This window comes from Netta rufina (genome assembly GCF_964035555.1).
Source record: "Netta rufina genome assembly, chromosome: 5".
Classification (NCBI taxonomy): Eukaryota; Metazoa; Chordata; class Aves; order Anseriformes; family Anatidae; genus Netta; species Netta rufina.
This window is the reverse complement of record NC_140128.1, coordinates 30504682-30526309: the sequence shown is the minus strand read 5'-3', so window position 1 is coordinate 30526309 and position 21628 is coordinate 30504682. Positions and strand designations below refer to the sequence as shown.

The following is a 21628-nucleotide window of genomic DNA, read 5'->3' as shown; positions in this document are numbered from 1 at the left end:
GTGGTTTTTTGGATTTTGAAAAAGCCTAATTTGTATTAAGCGCAAAAACAAGAATACTACCTTGTGTGTGTCTCTGAATTTACTGATCTCTCTTGATATCAGGTCTCTTTTGTCTTCCTCCATTTCTATAGCATTTATATCCTCCTAAAAAACAAGGGGGACAGGAGGAAAAGCATTAAGAGCCATTTGTAAAGACATAGGAGAACAAGAGAAAAGCTGAAGGTTAGAAGTTTTCAACCAGTCTTGTAAGAGATAAATAAAGTCCTTCTGCAGTACCAAACCTGACAGTCTGATGTTAATGAGTGAAAAAAAAATAAAATAAAAAAATCAGATGGACAAGAGTCACAAATCTGGCAACTAGCAGTAAACATAGTCATTGTCAAAGCCTACAATGTAAACGAACCTTGGTGATGAGTGGATAAGGTATCAGTGGGGCCACTGGAAATCTGCGGAAAATCTGCGGAAAAATCCACGGAGATTTTTTTTTTTAAAAATAGATTGCACACTACTCTGAAAAACAATGTTTTGTATGTTTGTACTATAAAGCAATATTGTGTTGCTGTGATCTTATTTCTTGATTCAACAAAATTACAGAAGAACCTCGCTAATTCTCCCTTCTCTGAACTACCTCAATAGATAGTGAGGTCTCATATTAGGAAGACTTCACTGAATTGTGAAGTATACTAGAGGATATTAGTATGCTATGAGAACATCACAAGCAAGACTAAGCTACACTTGCCAATATAAACAATCAGGATACTTGTGGTGCATTAAGTCTTGATTTCATTTACTCGCTAATTCGCAAAATTTGGTAAATTGCACCTACTAACTAATAGTGCGAATTAGCGAGGTTCCCCCGTGCTTGAAATAGAAGACCAGATTCCACTCACTCTGTTCCCCACACACATTTTCAACTCCCCCACATCAGTCATGCCTTCATCCAGAAGAACTAACAGACTCAGTTGCTAACACCATTGGGAGTCTTCTTCACCCCCAAGCCCTTCAGGGGACAACAGCCCCGAAGCTAGCAAGCTTCCCCACCCCCCTAACATACATATATATGTGCATCCATCTTCCCTTTCCCCCCACCCCATAGTCCTTCTCTCCTCTCCCCATTATGGCCAAGAGAGCAATGAGCTAGGACCATCTCTTCACTCCCACCTCTATCCACACAGGCCAAAGATGGCAACTTTCCAGTTCCTTTTCCTCCTTCCCAATATGGGAGGGATGATGGGGTGTAATTGCAACCCACATTCACTAAGATCGTATTTGTCTACTTGACTAGCTCAGATTGGTCAAATTCTACATCATACAGAGCTAGCAGAAACTCTCCATCCCAGTGACTCAGCACTCAGTTCTTTCAAGACTGCGATGGCCTCTTACAGTATGTAACTATCTGTCATTCATGGCCATATATGTACCCACAGAACAATAAACATTTTAACAATGCTTGTAACAAAAAACACAGCTGGTATCATTAGACAGCAACTCATTTGTAAGTTCTCAACCAAGAAAGCATCTTCTCCCAAAGGAAGGGAGAGAAAAGAAAGACAAATTCTCAGCTCAGCACTCCTGTACTTCAGGTTAGCCATAGCTAACAATGCTGTGGGGCAGATACACTCACTCCCTAAGGGAGATACTGCTTCTTGCACCATGCTTAAACCCCATAAGCATTTGAAACTGAATTATTGCCTTGGAATAGGTACTTTGCAGAAGGCTTTAGTGAGTAAATATCTCAGTCAAAGAATTGTCCAATCTTTCATATTAGGTGCAAATGGCAAGTGTCAGAGCCCATTTTCCCACGGTTAGAAATTTGGCTGGAAAAGCTAAGTCTGAGTTTGCTCATTCTTACTCCCTCTTCTCCAGAGTTTGTTTTCATCCATAAAAAGCTCATCCACAGAAGCAGGTCTAAACCAGAACATTCATTCCTGCTTAACATTTTTTTCGCATTACACAATATAGGAAAACCAGATGATCAAATCCAGCCAAATTGACACATGCGTGTAAAAGTAATTTTGTAAAGTAGCAAGATAACAATATGCCTTTCATCCCTGAAGGATCCCTCCAAAGTCTGTGAGGCATACATATATACAGCTAATGAAGTTCATCCACATCTGGAGAGACAGCTGCAGGCAGTTGGATCAAGGCGCACTACAAGAATGCACACTAAAAGCAAGAGAGGAAGAATTTCATCAAAAACTACCAGAGCAAATCCTTGCCATTACCAAAGTGCCCTGGCATCTTTCAATGGAAACACAAGGTACGCAGAAACTTTTTACAGTTTTTTGTCAAGTTCTCATCTGAAAAGCCTAAATGCACATACAGTTTCAACTGCACTAAATTCAGCATTTCCACCTTCAGAGGGATGAAAGGTTGATTCAAACCTGCCCAGATTCAAACCTGGCAGTCCAAGAAGGCTAGTTGCTTAGATCCCTAAACCATCCCAAAGAGATGGTGTCTATAACTGACTAGCTTTCAGCATAGAACATGAAACTGCTGCTGACATCAAAGCTTGTTGATTTGTTTTCTCATCAGAAGTTTAGGGTTAAAGTGTTTGCACAAGGTTTGGCCATTATATAAAGGTGAGTTGAAGAAAAAATCTGTTTTGTCCAAAATCAAAACACATACGTCCTCCTTCTTTTCCTTTTTCTTCTTCCTGGGGTGAGAGTCAGATTCCTGGGAGGGGGCATTGAGCTCGCTGGAATATTCTCGTATTAAGACTTCAATGGCCCCTTTAATTATCTGATCTCTTCTCTTCGTTTCCTCATCCAGTGCTTCATCATCATCATTTGTGGTCTCTGGTCTGGTGTTCTAAGGAAAAACAGCAAAGTAACAGAAATCAACAAATTAAGAATAATATTAGTTTTATTTCAGAAGTTCACCTTTGGTCATCATTATTTAATAAATGCTATAGGTGAACAACTAAAGGCTCTACAAGTAGTTATCAATTGCATTATTTTACCCAGACCTTTTCACAAAAGCAGTAACATGGGGACCACGCAGCTTTACGTGTGGAATGACAGCAGAAAACAACTGCAGGATTGCATACTAAAACAGAACAGATTAAGGAGGAAGACAGGAAAAGAGGAGAGAGCGCACACAGAGAGGCAATGACTATAGTCCATCTCCTGATCATAAGTTTCTGCCCTGCTTCCTTCAGAACTTTTAAGTCATTTCAATAGCAGTTCCTCAATGCCTACTATTTAAGCACCATGCAATACAAATGCCTAACTGTAACTTTAAAATTGCAACTTATAAAGGGAGAACTATATTAGAGAAACATTGTTAGAGAAACTACTCCTCCACAAACAATTTTCTTAGTATTGTTGATCAATTACTTCACAGGTTCTCTCATCTTTTTGATGCTTTCCACCTTGTAGCAAGGAAAGGAACAAACAAGACGTGCATTTCACTAAACATTATCTGAAAGGGTAAACATTAAACATTATCTGAAACACTAACATCTGAAACACTAAAGGGTAAACACTAAACATTATCTGAAAGGGTAAAACACCGATCTGCATACCAAGTAAGGTAACCCACCTCTCAATCCCTTCAACCTTTCAAAAAAATGGAATCTCACCTGAGAATCCAGCTGGGTATCTTGTCAAGCAACAGGTGGTAGATGGAGTGAGGGGGAGGGAAAGGTCTGATAGAGCAGCAGCTAAGAATGAGGGGAAAGGGAGGGTTCAGTTGGTTTTTAAAAGGCTGCCAGGCCAAGGAGGACGGGGCTGAAAAGAGCTAGAAGGCAGTGACAGGGTGTGGAATTGTAGAGCTCCAAGGAGAAGTGATCACAGAGAGGAATTAATTTGATAAAGGTTCACTTGCTGTACTTCTAAGAAATCACATTGTATTATACGTTTATTTCTTAAAAAAAAAAAAGATTAAAGAAAAATGTTGCAACTTTCGGATGTGTGGCACCAGGATACTAATGATGGTATGAAAGGAACCACAAGCAGGATGATTAAAATACATGTTTATCAGAATTCCTCAGCAATTCACAGCCTTTCCTGGCTCCAAATGGCTCTTTGATGGTGATGGTGCTCATCTCACTCTAATTCTACATTTCCATACAATCACCATCCACTGATGTCTTCCGCAAAATACAACTTCAAAGCCACAAACAGTAGCCTCCAGTTTATTACATCAATTGCCCAACAACCCCCAGGAGCTCACAGAAAACAAAGTTCATGAAATGTAGAAAAAGCTTCACTGGTGCTTTAAGCTTCAGCTGTGAAGCATGGTATTACAAGTGATGCCAACAGGAAAAAAGGAAGCCTGCAGCCAAATCAAACCCCTATCTAGATTAACAGCTAATATATTAAGCCATTCAAAATGCATGAAGTTAGCACTCTCCTTTATTGAGGTACTGCATTTAATACCATATGCTGGGTACACAGGCAAAAGCACCAAGTGCTTCCCGTCATCACTATGCCTCTAGCTCTGGCTAAATAAAATAAAATGAAAGTACATGTGTTCACACTGTACTTTACACACCGTTATAAGCAAGTCTAAGACTTCTAAAAATTGACTTGCTAGTGTGATTAGTATTTTCAGTTTCCTGAACAAGAGCTTCTTCTCACTTTTGTTTTACAGTCGGTAATTATTTTAAGTACCAAATACCTTAATGCATCCATAGGGCTTGCTCTGGAACTATTTTAAAGTTCAACAACTTGATTGTGATGTGCGATACATTATTTCAGCAAAAATAGACAAAGTTAATTTTAACAGAAATTTGGCAGTTGACTGCCCACTGCCTGGTAACTGCATCTTCTACTGAACGATGTGCTCCTTTCCTTTTCATTAGTTTGTTCCAGAAGATCATCAGCAGAGGGGAAAGAACAAACAACTACTTTGCTAACTCTGGAAGAGTAACTAGTTCTAGCATTTATAAACTTTTAAAGAGTTTCTAAACCAAACTGAAGCAACAGAATAAGGGATGGCATGTATTACTGGACTATAGAATGAACTAGAAATTAATTCTAGATATCCAGTAGTAGTTTACAAAGATGTTTGAATAAATTAAGCTTCAGTCATGATCAGCAATGTGCCCAGGCAGCCAATAGACAACCTGGGGCTCAGTAAGCACAGTCTAGCTAACCATTCAAAAGAAGCGACTATCCCACTATAATCAGCATTGGTGCAGCCTTACCTCGAGTACTGTTCACAGTTTTATTCTCTTCCATACAGAATAGACATAAAAAATAGTAGAATGTGTACACAGGATGGTACCAAAGATGATGAACAGACTTGAGGGCATTGCTATGAAGGAGCAGCTGAGGATACTTGGTTTGTTCAGCTTATAGAAGTGAAGCCTGAGGAGTGACCTCATTGCTATCTACAAATTTCTCACAAGTGGGAGAACAGGAGGAGGTATATATCTTTTCTTGCTGGTGACCAGCAATGGAATGGTTTAAAACTGCATTAGGGAAAGTTCAGATCGGATGATAGGAAAGGAAGTTCTTCAGTGAGAGGGTGGGTAAGGCACTGGAACAGACTCCTCAAAGGAAGTGCTCATGGCCCCAATACTGTTGGTGTTGAAAAAGTATTTGCATGTACAACACTTGTAGACGCATAATTTAACTCTTAAGTTGCCCTGTGCAAAATCAGGAATTGGACTCGATCTTCATGTGTCTGTTCTTAATCAGGGTATTTTATGATTCTATGATCATACAAGTTAAATGAAGCTAATCTGTGCACTGACATTCTAAAATATACGCTGCTCTGTAAGTTTACATGGAAGAGAAAAAACTATTTAAAATATATTAACCACATATGCAGAGTAACTCAAACATTTGTAGTAAACATGGTGAAAGTTTTCAAGAGTGCTGCTGAACTAAGAGCTTACACTTCACTGTCTTTCAACTTATCTTTAGACTCATTCATGTGATTCTGGCAAAACCAAACAGCAGAGACAAGAAAGGAAATCAGGAGACCTGCTCACTGTCTGATCTAGCGAGTATGTTACTTAGCCCTCCTGCCAAAATACTACAAATCATACATTATATACATACCCCATTAGAGGCCTTTCTCTTTGCTTTCCATTCGTCTAGCTGAGCCTTTGTCTTTGCATCAACTTTGACTAGCAGCTTCTTCTCTCCAATCTGGAGGTCATGGAGTAGTCTCAATGCCCGTAGTGTGGATTCTGGTTCTTTGTACTCACAAAATCCAAAGGCTGAAATGAATGATTGAAATGAGAAGCAGAAGCGCTAAAACTCTTCAGGTAATTAACTTCAAATAAACAAACAACCCATGTGTTTTGAGTCAATACATTTTGAACACAGGCATTTTGCTATTTAAGACCAGGAATACACATAAAAAACAGTCATCAAGATAACTCATTGCATTAATCTTTGGAATAATTAATGGCCCAGTGAATAAAATATAAGCAATGAATACACTATATTTATATGGCTTTTGACATGACCTTAATTAACGAATGCAGTCTATATAAAGACATGTCTTAGGTAGATTTGCAATTGTCTGAAGACCAAGGATGTCAATCAACACTTCACTGTTAAATGAGAGCATTTCAAACCAGGCTCTTCACAACAAGTACATAAAATTGTGAGACAGATGCCTTATGAGAGCAAAATAAAGAAAGAATGATATACGACAAAGATGAAGAAAATTACATCTTAAAAAAGCAACCTATGGAAGATAATTTTTGTTATTAGGCTTCACTGTTAATGTTATTTCCTGTATCCACTAGAGAAAGTTTATGGGTAGAAATAAATCATTTAAATCTGGGGATAGGGAAAGAAGATAAATTTTAAATCTGGAAAAACTCCTTAACAGTATGAATAACATATACTAACAGAATAGACAATTACTCTCCAGAAGAGCGAATTGACAACACTTAAGTCCAGACCAGTAAACATCTCTTGGGGATGGTCTATAAACTCTCGAGTCAGCCTCAGAACAGACAAGTGACCAATATTAGTCCACCAAATAAACTTTTTGCATTTATTTTTCTGTCTTGATTCCAAGGACAGAAAATACTAACTTTTTATTAGGAAGCATGTTAAGTAGTAGGATAGCAATGCGTCAGACATTTGAAAGTCTGTCAAGTAATAAAAACGGTAGTCTGACTAGAGACTTCAGAAAGCATGAACATTTACCTTGAAGTTTTCCAGATGCTCCTTGTACTCTCTTCCAACTCAAAACCAAGCCACATTTCTGCAGTAAAGATAAATTTCATCGAATCATTAAGGTTGAAAACGACCTCCAAGCTCATCTGGTCCAGCCAGCTTCCCACTACCAATACCACCCAGTAAACCATGTCCAACCTTTACTTGAACACCCCCCCAGGGACAGTGATGCCACTACCCCCCTGGGCAACCTGTTCCAATGCCTGACTGCTCTTTCTGAGAAGAAATGTCTCAGAATTTCTAACCTAAACTTCCCCTAGCTCAACTTGAAGCCATTCCCTCTAGTCCTGTTACTAGTTATCTGTGAAAAGAGGCCAACTCCCAGCACCCCACACCTTCCTTACAGGGCACTGTACAGAGCAATAAGGTCTGCCCTGCGCCTCCTCTTCTCCAGACTAAACACCCCCAGTTCCCTCAGCTGCTCCTCACAGGACTTGTGTTCCAGGCCCTGCACCCTTCTCTGGACACGTTCCAGGACCTCAATGTCCTTCCTGTAGTTAGGGGCCCAAAGCTGAACACAGTACTTGAGGTGAAGCCTCACCAAAGCAGAGTACAGAGGAACAGTCACCTCCCTGGTCCTGCTGGCTGCACTATTCCTGATACAAGCCAGGATGCCATTGGCCTTCTTGGCCACCTAGGTACACTGCTGGCTCATGTCCAGGCAAACATTGACCAACACCCCCAGATCTTTTTCCTTTGCCATTATTAAAATTGACTAAATATTTATATTTAATATTCATTATGTATTAGCACGTTTTATTACTGTGTTTTATATATATATTTAATATTTATTAAATATCACTGTTTTCAAATATTTATTAAATATTACTGTTTGAAACACTACAAAACCTTTAATACGTTGCAAAGGAAGACAGGTACAAAGAATAACCACTACTAAAAATAAGCTACATGTCTACATTCACTGACACATACAACTGAAAAAAAGATCTACTCTTCATTAAATTACTGACTTTAAACTCAAACCTAATTGACTGTTATTCCAGTGAGTAGGACCGATTCTGTTTTTACTTTCAATTTCACTATCTGGGGGTCACAACCTCATTTTTTAGCCAGGGATGAAATTTAACAAGCAGCCCACTGTACTTACTGCTAGAAGCTGCCGTATGAGCATGTCCGAGGCCTTCTCTGAAATGTTGCCTACAAAAACAGTGGTAGTGGGACCGCTGTTTTCATCATTTTCTTTGTTCTTTAAGCCCGGGTGATCTTTTCTGGCTCCTAAATGTTTTCCAACCATAGACACTGTAGTAGGAACTAATACCTAGAAAGAGGAGAAAAGGGTATAAAATACTGTTGTGTTCTTCTGTGTTTAAATCTCTAAGACAAAAAAAATTGTGCATAGATGTATTTGAAAAATATTTTTTCATATGAACCTTAGTCAGGCTTATGGAGTGAGACATCAATAAGTAATTCACACTTTAATACTTCATACAACACAAAGAGAATGCCTTTTTCTGGCAAAGAGACAGAAAAAAGGTGTACCTGAACATGGCTACTGGAAGGCCGCAAGGCGAGCATACAGAAACATTAAGTGTCACTTGTTTTATGCATTTGCAACATTTGAGTCACCACAAGTGGTAGCATTTCACCTAACAGTGTACTGTATTCTTAAAAAAAAAAACAAGCTGAAAATAGAAAAGTAACTCTGACTCAAACCTCAGAAGGTTTGTCCATTTGGAATGGACAAATGACAGGTCTCAAGGCTTTCACAGAGTGAATAAATGCTACTGAATAAATGCTACTGTTTTAGTCAATAAACAGCTCTTAGCCACTTGCTTTCAGGCAAGGAGCAACCATTTGTGAAATAGAGTGTACAGAGCTAGGCATAATCATTTGTTCCATTTTGCTGCACCTCTGCAGCAAAACCCTAAAATTAATCCTAGGATTTAATGGTAAATATGAACTGAGTCTCTCTTCTCAAAACCCCTTCAAGATGCGTAACTTCTATTAAAAATAATTTTATCAGGAAAGTGAATAATGGATTTGTTCCAGCATTTGTTTATCTTAAATACACCAATTATCATGAATACATCTTCCTGTAATAAATAATGCAAGCTACCCAAAAATTCGGTATTCTGGGGAGATTTCCCTTAAGCAAACTCATAGGAATGGTAATTTACCTTCACATCAAGAAGTAACCGTCATGCTTTAATTAGCATATTAACATAGCAGCAATAAAAACTATGTATTTCATTTCACAGTATGAATTCTGATGAAATAAAATAAAAATACTGTTGGTATCTACTACCTATGAATTTTTTACTCTCCATTTTATTGCCTCTCATCCCTACTGTAATACTTACAGTTGGAGCAGGAGCCATAATGCCCATTGGCACAGGAATCATAGGGGTCCCTGAGAAAGACAAGACATTGCTATCAATCAATCTGTCCTGTTGAGATTATTGATGAATACAAATGAACTGATTGCAGGTATGATTTTCAAACCAGTGAGCAATTTTGCTCACAAGATTTTTAGCATACTGATTACCAGTCATTCTCTAAGCATTCAAGCCCACTCTGAGCACACTAACATAACATAAATGTCCTGATCACTTTCAGCATGTTCACATTTGCTCTTCAAACAAATTTATTTTCAAAGCACATTCAAACCACAGTATTGCTCTAGTTATGTGACGAACGAGGCAGGAAATTCCATAGACAAAAAAGCAGCTGAATTTTTTTTTTTTTTAACACTTGACTTGAAATCTTTAAAACTTAACTTAAAACAGTATTTAATCATGTGAAGTCATGACATATCCTCCTTTCCCCTACTGCAACATAAAGTAGCACTTTACACAGTATATGATATTTATGGTAATGAAATTCCGGAATCTGCTGCAACAGGTGACAGTGGCAACAGTATCAGCAGGTTCAAAAGCTTAAGATGCTCATGAATCCTAAGTCCATAAGCAGAAAAAAGGAAGTGCAGGAGATCACACATCCTTAACATATCAGCTGTGGAAACCACAGCTACATGAGGGAACAGACCTGGAAAGCAGTTAGGTGTAAACATGCACCCTAAAAATCATCTTCTATTCCCATTGCCCAGACAAAACATCAGGCTATATGGACTGCTGGTCTGACCCAACAGAGCATTTCTTACATATCAAAACTGAGTTTTATATCTTAATGGTATCTGATTAATCTTCAGAAATGACGTGAGATACCAGAATCACCAACATTTTTATTTTAACAGCTATATTTTTAAGCAAAGCAAAAACATTTTCCTAACTTCTTACAGAAGCACACTGTTCTAGCCAAAATTCTTCAATAAAAAAATAGAGGCTGGATAACTGGCACATGTTTTTTGCCAAACAGCTAGATAAAGATAACATTTAAACCAGTAAAATTGTGATCTTATAACCTGGAGTAACTTCAAAATACTTTCAAAAGGTCATTGTGGAGTTTTCAACTGTACTCACACACTTGGGCTGAGAAATGAGAGATCCTTATCTAAGTGCCATAAGATATTATCTCTACATGCAAGCAAATCGTATTTCCAGTGTGCAGAGAAAAATTAAGTTCTCTCCTAACACCAGGCTCCTCCAATCCACCATCTATTTGGATTACTAATACTAAAACAAGACTACTTTTATAAAAATCAAACAGTGACAGCACAAAAAGGTCTTTGTTTTATGTGTTAAGAATTAAGTGTTCAGAGCAGAAATTTGTATCAGGCCTTTTAAAATATTCTTCAGGAAGGTATTTTAAAAAGTTATCTAGTGCTTTCCACAGAAGTCTACATAAATCATAACTAGTAAAGATCAGAGGTACAGATAACATCTCATGGATCTTGGGGGAGGGAGGGAAAACTGAACCCACAAGCAAGGCTTAGCACGATGATGTTAGCATGAATGGATATGCACAAACCATTTCTGAGTTCAGCTATCTGGTTTTTGAAAGCCTTTATTGTCTGCAAAATACTTGTGCACAACACGGCTCAAGACCGTATGGCCAGCCAGAAATTTTGTTCAGCCCTCTACATTATGATAAATTTTAAAGGGGTAATTCTCTAAAGTATTCCTCTCTCTCACTTTCCCTGTCATCTCCTGCCTCCAGTCACTTTCAATCCTGGCAATATACAGAAAAAAAGGTGGTTCCAGACCAACAAATTAAAGTCTCAACACAAAAACAGAACCTAAGCTTAAAGATGAAGAAAGGAGAAAAAGTAGAATTAGTTTGGGGAAGATTAGAAAGAATAAGAAAAATAAGTTAACAAAACATGTGGAGTAAAGCATGTAAAAAGTAGAATGAAAAAAAAAGGGGATGAGATGGACTTAAAAAAAGAAAGAGAAAACAATGTGAAAAGGTGGAGCTTCTCCAAAAGTTGCTCCTCTATTTTCACACCACACATTCTCAGTGCAGACAAGCCTTTTCAAAGACTATTACAATGTTTATTTGAAAGGAATTAAAACCTGTCTAGTGTCAAAGCAGTGGTTAGTAAAATACCTCAGATTAACAAAAATCACTACACAGGTCCAGTCTTGAAAGAAAGGACAAAAAATCTGGTGTTGACTCTAATGGTTTAATTTCTGGTCAGAAGTAATCAGCTATTGGCAGACCAGTTTGTTCACATGAATTCCTGCATGGGCGCACTAGAAACTCGATTGCAATGCACATGGATCAGTGTTACTGAAATACATTAATACCCAGTAGCTTTTATAAATAACGCAGCTTAGAATAATGAGGAATGAGGAATTACTTTCTACAGCAGCTTGATGCGCTAACGTAACTTACCAGGGGGCACAGGTGGAGGGAAGCCAGGGAACTGTGGAGGTGGAATCCCAGGGGGAAGTGTTGGGATTCCCATAGGAGGGCGATTCAAATGAGGTGGAAAAGACATGCTTACAGTTGTAATCTGTCAAAAAAGATAGAAAAGGAGAACCGTATTAGTCAATTCCCAAACACATATTACAAAAGGGGTGCAAATTATATGCATCTATGACTTTAAACCTTTATATGGACATTCAGCTACAAATTAAAACTATTTTTGATTTCCTCTTTCCTCAGCTGATCATTAAGTTTCCTCCATAGTACACCTTCCCTCACAATGAAAAAACAGTACTTCTACAAAAGTGTTTCAGAAGGAACTTAAAAAACAGAACTATACCTGCCTCTTCATACCAGTATTTTGCAAAGAATGTGAATTAAATGGCATTTGATAATTGGCAGTTTCTTTAAAATGAAGCTGTGAGTTTTTTCTTCCAGTGTCTGGAAACTGAACTATTTTTGTAACTTTTTTTCAATAAAGTAGCTTTCCAGAACAAGAAGTGATCACACATGATCTAACTGTGGAACAATTTGAGGGAAAGAACTGGGACATCCTCATGCACTGGCAAGAATTGTGGATTGTAATACAGACACTGGGGAAAGCCCCAGACTCCAGCACAGAGACAGTTAAACGCTCAGAAGATCTGATCTATTTTTAACATCCCAGTTCACACACCTTCTAGAGCTCAGATTGGATGATAGCCCATGAGCTAAGGGTCAATATGCTATCACAGAGTAAGAGCTGTTTTAACATCACTTGCTGCTCAAATGGTTATTGTTACGTAGATATTACGGACCCTGTCACAGACACTGCCTCATAAGATTCAAGATCACCCTGAACAAAATTAATGTTCTTGCTTCCAGCAACCTTACACAATCAAGTCTTCAAAAACGGTTGGCCCCCAGTTCTAAAGAGGAAATGGAGCACTGGTTACCAATACACATAATTGGTCACACCCAGCTTAAATCTTTGCAGTCCAGCTTGTGAAAACACACCAAATTACTCTGTAGCAACTTGGCATGGCTGTTACTTCCTTGCAAGTGCATAGGTACATTCTTCCTGCAGAGAGGAACTTCAAAGATGCTGGTTTATGCAGATACAAATCACAACGAGTATCAGAGAGTAACGAGAGCCCAGTTGGCAGTTCTGTGCAGACATGTTCCCTTCTCAAAGGACCATACAGTACTGCAGGATGCAGCGCACTCTGCATCTTCACTGCAGCTCTTTTCCAAACAGGCAACCACAAGTCAAAACCGAGGCCCTCAGTACAAGAATTATTACAAATAAAATTCTGACAACTAAAACAGACCTGTAGACTGGATGATGCATGCCCTGGTTTCCTGGCACCGAGCACAACTGGAACAGGAAATGAGCTTTGCTGGAGAGAGATGTACCTTCCTTATATGTGCAACAGCAAGTAGGCAATGACATCTTCAATACTAGAGCTAAGAGCTAGTATCATTACTGTGCCGCAACGGGAGATGCATTTGAAAAAGTTCAAAAATTATAACAATCACACACAAAACTTTATTCCCACAGACTAGGGAAACAACTGTGAGATCAATGCATACAGTGGACTGGAGAGGATGAAAGGGAAGCCCGTATGTATTTGGTAATGCCTTTGAACACCAGAAATTATGCATTTAGGTGTAACAATGGATACATGATCCTATAGCATAATTCACCCAAAGACAGATTTACAGTTACATTAGTTACAAGAGGTTCATGATGACTGCATTCATTAATTGGGCCCGAAGAGCATTCATCATCTCACCAGGAGAAGAGAAACACTCCTGGGACACAGGGTCACAAGGACACAAAGTCTAACCACCATCTTAGGTTGGTGGAAGACAAGACAGCAAATGCAAGCTTTCCTCCAACAGTTCAATAAAGATTTTATACAATAAACAGAAAGCCTTTTTGTATTTTATAACCACTACCTCCTTACTGTCATCCTTGATTTTTTAAACTGAATGGGCAAGCAAAAGCAGCAAAGGTGTACTGCCAAAAGCTTTGATTTGGAGGAACATTGTTTATAGTCTCGTCGCACTAAGTGCACATCAGCTGACATTCCTCAAGAATCTCAAGTTGGGGTGGTACAGAAGAGACCTGGACTCCCTGGCCCACCTCTGTACCACTGCTCTAAACCCTTTCGACAGCAACAAAAACCAAACCAGGCAAGGGTCGCAGGAAAGATAGGAAATCGGGATCTTTAAGGCTCTTAGTCCTTATCTATATTGCACACTGGTAGCTACCTAAACAAAACTCAAAGCAGTTTTGGGACAGGATGGCACAATTAACTTGTGGTACAATTAACCCTGAGAAGGTTCCAGAGGGGCTACAGCAGCATTACACAATCTGAGGTCCACAAGACATTAAAGAGTGAGCTGTAAAACAAGAATGAACTGGGGAAGTAATTTTCCAGGCTGCCAGTAGGTGCAGTCCCTCCTCTTGCTCTGAGAAGCACTAATCTGAGACACCATTTTGGGGAAGCTTAAAGAAAAAAAAAAAAAAAAAAAAAGGACTAAGAAGTGAAACAGTTCCTTGAATTAAAAAACATTGAAACATACCAAACTGAGTTGTTTTTATTTAATTGAAAAAAATTAGCAGTCAAGTAATCATTACTACATAAAAGTAACAAGGCAGTTTGTAAGAGAGATCAAATTTAGTCTTTGTCTTTTAGTCAGATGAGAACATACTGTAACCTGCGGAGCTACAAAAACTTTTTTTTTACTTGAAGCACTCATTTTTTCTTCCATGCTTGTATGGTTATTCACAACACAGCTAGAAGGCCACTCTGCTGCTGACTTCAATCTTGGATGAAGCAGTGCTAGTACCTCTGCTGTCTGTGACACTGAAGACCGACAGTAAAGCAAGCCTTGGGCTCTCTCCTATTGTAACTACAAGTGTGAAACCACCAGAGAAAACAGTTCAGTTCTGTTTCCGTTACGAAAACTTTGAGAATCGGTGGGAGCCCAACAAACTGCTCGCTGGAGAAGTGAGGGAGCCAGATGAGAGAGGAAGATGCCTCCAGTTCCTTGCAGCAGCCAAGGTGCTGCAATGAAGGAAACTAAATAGCTATTTTTGCTGTCAACAGCCGGAGAACAAGAAACATAAACACTCTCTTCCAGCACTCAGAGGGGTCTCAAATTTATAACCAACGACAAAACATGAGTTGAGTATGGGAAATAAAGAGATTTTAAGCTGGGCCTATGGAGAATACTCTTGTAGAGATCTCAGAAACAGCATCTAATTTCTCTGTAGACTGTCTTATAACCCCACGAGTTCATCTCAGCAATTGTTGCCTGGAATATTTACTGTGGTCTCACAGTAAATTGTATGCAGTGATCTTCAAATTTCCCCCAAATATTCAAATGTACAAGTAAAGAACTAAGGTCCTGAAATGTTTTAAAAATCTCATTTGATTTATGGAATTATTCCCTCCCAAAGTCAGCTGTATAACGCAGCTATCAAGAATGCTGCTTAACTAGCAGCATTTAAGGGAGGCGTTCATTTGTATGAGTTTAACAGTGACCACAAAAATACAGGTATAAGAAAAACAGTGAGCATCTAGCCTGACACTATTAAAAACGCTGAAATAATGGCATCTACAAAACCCCAAATGACGGCCTTGCATCAGGCTGGAAGTGCAGTCATTTTTGTGTCTGTCAGCAAGCTGCAGCAGGAGCCAAGAGCCCGATGCCCACACTGCACACCTTGAGGAGGTGCATGCCGGTGGGCCAAACAGGTCAGGAGGGAAGCGCTCTGTGTGTTTTCAGCTGAAGGGAATCGAGTTCATCCACTGCAGCAGTACAACCCATGTGAGATAGTTTCCTGAGCAGGGCTGACTGCAAGACTTGCCTTAACTGCACAGCCCCGATCTGAGCTAACCCAGTACTGGCCACGCACACTTTATTACCCTCAGACAAATTTTATAAGCTGCAGATTAACAACGCCATGGATAGCAAAACATTTCAGCTTACTCTAAGCAGGTCCAGCTCAAATCCTGCCCAAGCTATTAACTAGAGCTGTGCTTGTCTAGCACTTGCGTTAATATTTCGGGTTCAGCTTTGGCCTAGAAGGAGCTTAGTTGCTTTCACTCAATGCTCTTCCAAGTTACTAAGTACTGGCAGAACCAAACGCCAAGCAGAGTCGACTGCACCAACCTTCTGAAACCTGCAGCAGGCACAGCAATACCCTCATGGCTCTAAGGTTTGGCAAATTCCACTGAAACTAATTAAATCTGACTCAGTGCTATCCCCCGGGCCGGAGCTCCATGCACCAGCCGTGTGCTAGCTCTGACACCAAACTCAACAAGTGCCCGGGGCTGGCCTGAGGGCAGCGGGACCCCAGTGCCTGAAACCCCCACAGCTCAGCAGTGCCATCAAACAGTCACTGTTCAGACACTGCTGCCCCATGGATCTGGATGATCTCTGACTCCTACAACTCCCCATACCAGGGGAGTAAATATATGAGAAGACAGTTTGGCATGACTGCATTGGAACAGCAGTTTTTAAAAGCTATTCCATAGCATTCTTTCAGCCTATTTTTGATTTACTCTTTTTTCTTTTAATATAGGTATGAAAAGATAAGTTATACAGAACACTAGTTACCAGTGCCTTTTAATAAAGTAACATATTTCAAACTGACAGTTGTACCACCTACTCAGAGCAGCATCCTACGAGCCACAGAATTAATCTCCTTAGCATTTATAACTGTGTTTACAAATTATAACATTTATTAAAAAATCTGCAAAATGTTTTAACGATTTTCAAAACAATCACATTCCTCATGGAGCAGTGACAATATTTACTGTTGAAGTACCATTAACTGAACAAAGTTATGATTAATGCATAAACTTAATGTATTTTAGGGCCAAATACATGGCGTATCATAGCAGCAACTGCATGACTGACCTAGCTTGATTTCAATTTGTCTGAAAGCAACTCACCTACATTTCCTAATACCATTCTTTTGCAGCACAAGAAAATCATTATGGTTATTCTAGACAGTTGTACAAAGTAGCTACACAGGCTGGTCCCTCAAATAAGGGAGCATTAAGCAAAAAATGTTTTAAAAAGTTAACTAAAATGTAGCTTTGGCTGTAATCTTAGTCTTTAGATGAGTACAAAATAACTAACAAAATCCGTGCCTATTGTGAGGAGGTAACACTGTGTTGTTTAGTAGCACCCCAGTTAAAGAGATGTTACACCAACACATTTGATTTGAATGCCCACGTTACTATGTTTCACTGTAACTTCCCTACAGAAAAACCTGCACACTCAAAAAATAAACAATGTTAGTGTTTCTAATGCTTTTTTAAGGATGAGAGTATTCCATGTTAGTCTTATGAGGCTTTTGCATTTGGTTAGAATACCTACTGCTCACTCTTTCTTGCTGCCTAGGTATAATTGCCTCTAATTCATGACAATTTTGTATTTTGTGTCAAGACAGGTGCAGCTGAGCAACACAAACATTTTCAGAAACAACTGGAGAAAACATAAGCACTAAACCAACCTACTAAAGTCATTATTGTCACACAGAGCTTTTACCTCAGTCTCCATATGGTGTATGGACTTTTAAGCCACTCCACTGTAAAACTAACCCTACAGTTAGTCACCCCTTGGAGATACTGCTGACATTACTGCATCTCATAAAAAAATACACAGGTGCCTAGAAGAAGTCTCTTTTAGTTAAAGCTAATAGATCCTTTACATTGAAATTTTATATAACATATAACACCCTACAATTTTCTCCAAAATGGCCTGCAAGCTAAGCAAGGCATCAGAAAACACAACATCCACGTGGAGAGAAGAAAATATATAGATTTTTGTAAACATACTTCTGAACAGAAGTAGTACATGTTTAACTCTGTTTTTTTTAGGTGATCTAGAAAGCTCAGTAAGTGCTACCAAGTTGCATCCCAAACTACTAAAATGTAGCAAGTAAAAAGTAACTTCCTTATCCAAACCAAAGCTTCAGCCTGAAAACTCCTTATCTAGTGCTCTACTGAACTTGTACCAAAACTTTAAGATCTTTGATTCTGTTCCTAGTTCTGTGCCCATTAAAGTCCTAGTCAGTCAAATGAGAGGCTTTCCACCATAACTTTGCTATTGTCTCTTCTCAAAACACAAACAAGGCTGTGGCATAACAAAATTTAAGTGAATGTCCAGAGACATTAGTGAGAAACGTGAAGCACTACCTACGAGGCAGCTCCTTCATGGGCACCGTAAGACTGGCAAGTGCTTCCTTGTTCTAGTCTGTTCTGGACCACCTTCTGTAAATGCTGATGCAATACTTGGAGCAACGCTTTCCTGCCCCCAAAAAAAATAAAGAATAAATAAATAAAAATCGGTAAGTAAATATTTCAATCGGAATTGAATGAGGACTATAGCATTTCTAGGTTGTAGTTTCTGCAAGCCCGTGTAAAACCGGCTACAGAAAGAGGAAAAAATTATAAAAAGCTAGTCGTGATCACAGTGCTCGCTGGCCTCTAGTTAAAGTAAAAGATGGAATCCAACAAAACTATTTTCCTTCGGGCAGACAAAAGTCTCGGGCCACAAAGGAAAAAGGAGATGAGGGGGAAGCCACGCCAACACCGCTCACGCCGCCTGCAGCGCGCCGGCCGCCCCCCGACACGTGTTGAAGGCCGGGATCCCCGCGGCACGCCGAGGCCGCCCGGCAGCCGGTGAGGGGCCCGGCAGGGGGGCACAACACCCCGCCGAGGCGGCGGCGGCGGCCGGGGGGCAGCCGCGGGCGCTCCCCGAGGCTGCCGGGCGGCGGAGGAAGCGGGAGGGCCCCGGGAGGGCCCCGACAGCGCCTCCCGGAGGCCGCCGGGCCCGGCCCCGACAGCGCGGCCTCGGCGGAGCGGTGCGGCCTCGGCGCGGCCTCCTCGCCTCAGCGGGCGGCCCGGGCGCCTCGCCTCGCCTCGCCTCACGCCGCCTCGCCGCCCGCTCCTACCGCCCCCCCAGGCGCTCACCGTCGCTCGCTGCAGGCCGGGAGCCGCGTCCGGAGCTCCGCCGCGGCCCGTGCGGGGGTCGCGGGCCGGGGATGGGCCGTGGGGAGGCCGCCGGGGGCCGCGCGGGGAGGCCCCGAGGCGCCGCTAGGCCGCGAAGGCGCCGCGCCGAGCCGAGCCGCCGCCGCGCTGCGCGGGGTCACGTGAGCCGCCCCTTCCGCCAGCGGCCCGGCGTGCACCGCGCCGCCCTACCATAGAGACGGGAGGGACGCAGCGCCCCCTCCCCTCCCAGCTCCCGCGCTTGGATAGTAAGGAGCCAGGGCATAGAGCGGCGGCTAGAAGGGCAGCGTGAGGCAAAGGGAGTGTGGGCGGCCGCCATCTTTGGTGCGGGCAGCTCGGGGCTCCGCCATCTTGAGGTCAGGTGCCGGTGGCGGGGCCCGGCGGGGGCCTCGCGGCTGACTCTCGCCCCGCGGCCCCGCCGCCATCTCGCAGCTCCGCCGGGCCCCGCTGCCTGCGCCCGGGCTGTGACGGGGACGGTGCAGGCCCCGGCCCGGTGGAGAGCACAGCGGGGCTCCCTCTGGGTGTGCTGCAGCTGGGAGAGCGTTAACGGCATAAAAAGCTAAAACAAAGAGCAGTCGGTACATACAAAGATCTGAGGAAGATTCTATCTCACCTGAAAAATTTGTGAGGATTTAGAGAATAAAAAGAGGAAGTGCCAGTGCTTCAGGCAGCCACATCCTCAGTTAAAAATATATATATACACGTACCTGTGCTTTATAGAAACTGGGTCTAGGCATGGTCTATGGCTGCTAGTTTCCCCAGTCTACTTCTAGCATTTAGATTACATTAAAAACATGTTTAAAATATACAGGTCCCCCTCCCCATGCGTACAGGTTACATATAAGAGAGTAACTGCCGTTGCCACAATGGTGGCAAGCCGTTGCAAACGGAACAAGGAAGCAACTGAGTGGAAGAAAGGTGGTCTCGCAGATGGTTGCAGTAGAGACCACAACATGGACGTATGTGAACAAAGCTGTTTAGAATATTTTGGATCAGCTAGGGGAGGAAAATCTTGCTATCTATGACACATTTTCCAATGTTTACATACACTGTATAAAAAGAAAAATGCTCAAAGGATCAGAGTCTAATGGCACACAATCCCTGCCACCTGTACTGGAAAGAAAAACATTCAAGTTAAACACTGTTGACTTCTCCATACAAAGAAGATGAAATCTTTCGTTTGTCCCTTCAACTAATACAAATTTAGTAACTACAGTACTAGTAGTGCATGGCATCCCTGCTCATGGCAGGGGGTTGGAACTAGATGGTCTTTAAGGTCCCTTCCAACCCGAGCCATTTTATGATTCAATAATACTGACTACTATTAATCTTCCAAATAATTTATAAGTCTTTATACCTATATAGGTAAAAATGGCACTCATTTTGCAGCTTGGAGGAAAAACAAGGAAAAGAGAAAAGGCAGAATAAGAATCTTCAGAGTTTCCTGTTTCTACACAGTTCTCTCAGATTGAAACTATTACCTGCTTGGGAAAAAAAAAAAAAAAAAAAAAAAAGAAAGAAAAAAAGAAACGCGACATCTAGAGTCACTAATATTGTGGTAACTAGCCCTTTTATTTAAAGGAAAAATCACCAAAGCTTTCCTGATGTAACTTTATCTGGTTTTGTTTAGCCAAAGAGACCATTTTGCATTTGTTCTCCTTATGCAAGTCTTGAACTTTAGCTTCCGCTATCCTTCCTAATCAAGGAAGAATAACATCAGAAACATACAGTGAAAGTAGTTACTTCCACATCTCTACTCCATCTGCTGTTGAATTTTAGAATTAACTGTCCCTGAACCTATCTGTGCTTTCTTTTTACTCTTTGGTTATCAAACTTAGACACTACTTTCCAGTCACTGATCCCAGTTAACTTGATTTAGTTACTCACTGCTGTCTCCAAAGTTTCATGCTCAAGTCAGTCAAGAAAAGTCCAGTCTGTGGCCTTTCAAATTAAGCCCAACATTTTGAGGCCTTTTTTGTGTCTGCAAGTTTTTCTGCATTTCAAGTGAAAGAAATCATTCCAAACAGGCTAGGCAGAATTTTAGGGTACAAAGGTCAGATTGTTTCTCGAGTGTGCAACATTTTAAATGTTTTATGGGTGGAACAGAATTCTGGTCCACTGCTCTACTTCTGGTAGTTTTCCTGATCTACTTCCAGCATTTAGACATTAAAAGACTGTTAAAAATGTTGTGCAAAGTGACTTCGTATATAACTTCTTACTTTTCGTAGTATTGTAAATGTCTTCAAATGTACTTTCCTTAATACTACCAAACTATTCACTACATTTTGTCTTCTCTTCCTCGTGGGACTTAATCTCTCCATCTCTCACATTACCAGTCTCAATATAGACACTTTGAGGAAGATCCCTTAGAAGCCAAACTCTCATTGATTTGATTCCTTGGCTCCCTATGAATAGCACTGTGAGATTTAAAAGTTTCTACTTCTTCTGTATTGATTATATGCACTATCTAGAAATTTTTTACTCTGAAGACATTTGGCTCACAACAGTTTATTCTTCCAGACATCAGTTTATTTAATCTTTTTGCTTACTCTTATCTGCAAAGTACTGAATAAAAATACATCTTTGTAACAGTGTGATAGGGAATAGGGAAGACGGCCACCATGCCAATCTTGAGTCATTCACATCACTTAACTGCATAGAAGAGAAACAGAT

The 21628-nt window shown here is 40.7% G+C and overlaps 1 protein-coding gene across 4 annotated transcripts in view; it reads right to left on the bottom strand.

The window, feature by feature from the left end:
* Positions 1–19102, bottom strand: part of RBM25 (RNA binding motif protein 25) — a 31995-nt gene extending 12893 nt beyond the window's left edge. Inside the window, exons 1-10 of one of the 4 annotated variants that reach the window (XM_084287462.1) lie at positions 18920–19102; positions 18143–18254; positions 11907–12027; positions 9473–9522; positions 8260–8430; positions 7122–7179; positions 6015–6175; positions 2629–2811; positions 404–457; positions 61–144 (exon numbers count right to left, since the gene is read on the bottom strand). In XM_084287462.1, coding sequence (XP_084143588.1) covers positions 61–144; positions 404–457; positions 2629–2811; positions 6015–6175; positions 7122–7179; positions 8260–8430; positions 9473–9522; positions 11907–12012 — 867 coding nt within the window. In that variant the 5' untranslated portion in view covers positions 12013–12027; positions 18143–18254; positions 18920–19102. The remainder of the gene's footprint in view (positions 1–60; positions 145–403; positions 458–2628; positions 2812–6014; positions 6176–7121; positions 7180–8259; positions 8431–9472; positions 9523–11906; positions 12028–18142; positions 18255–18919) is intronic. The other 3 variants (XM_084287463.1, XM_084287461.1, XM_084287464.1) reach the window with 3 other exon arrangements.
* Between the last annotated feature and the right edge of the window lie 2526 nt (positions 19103–21628).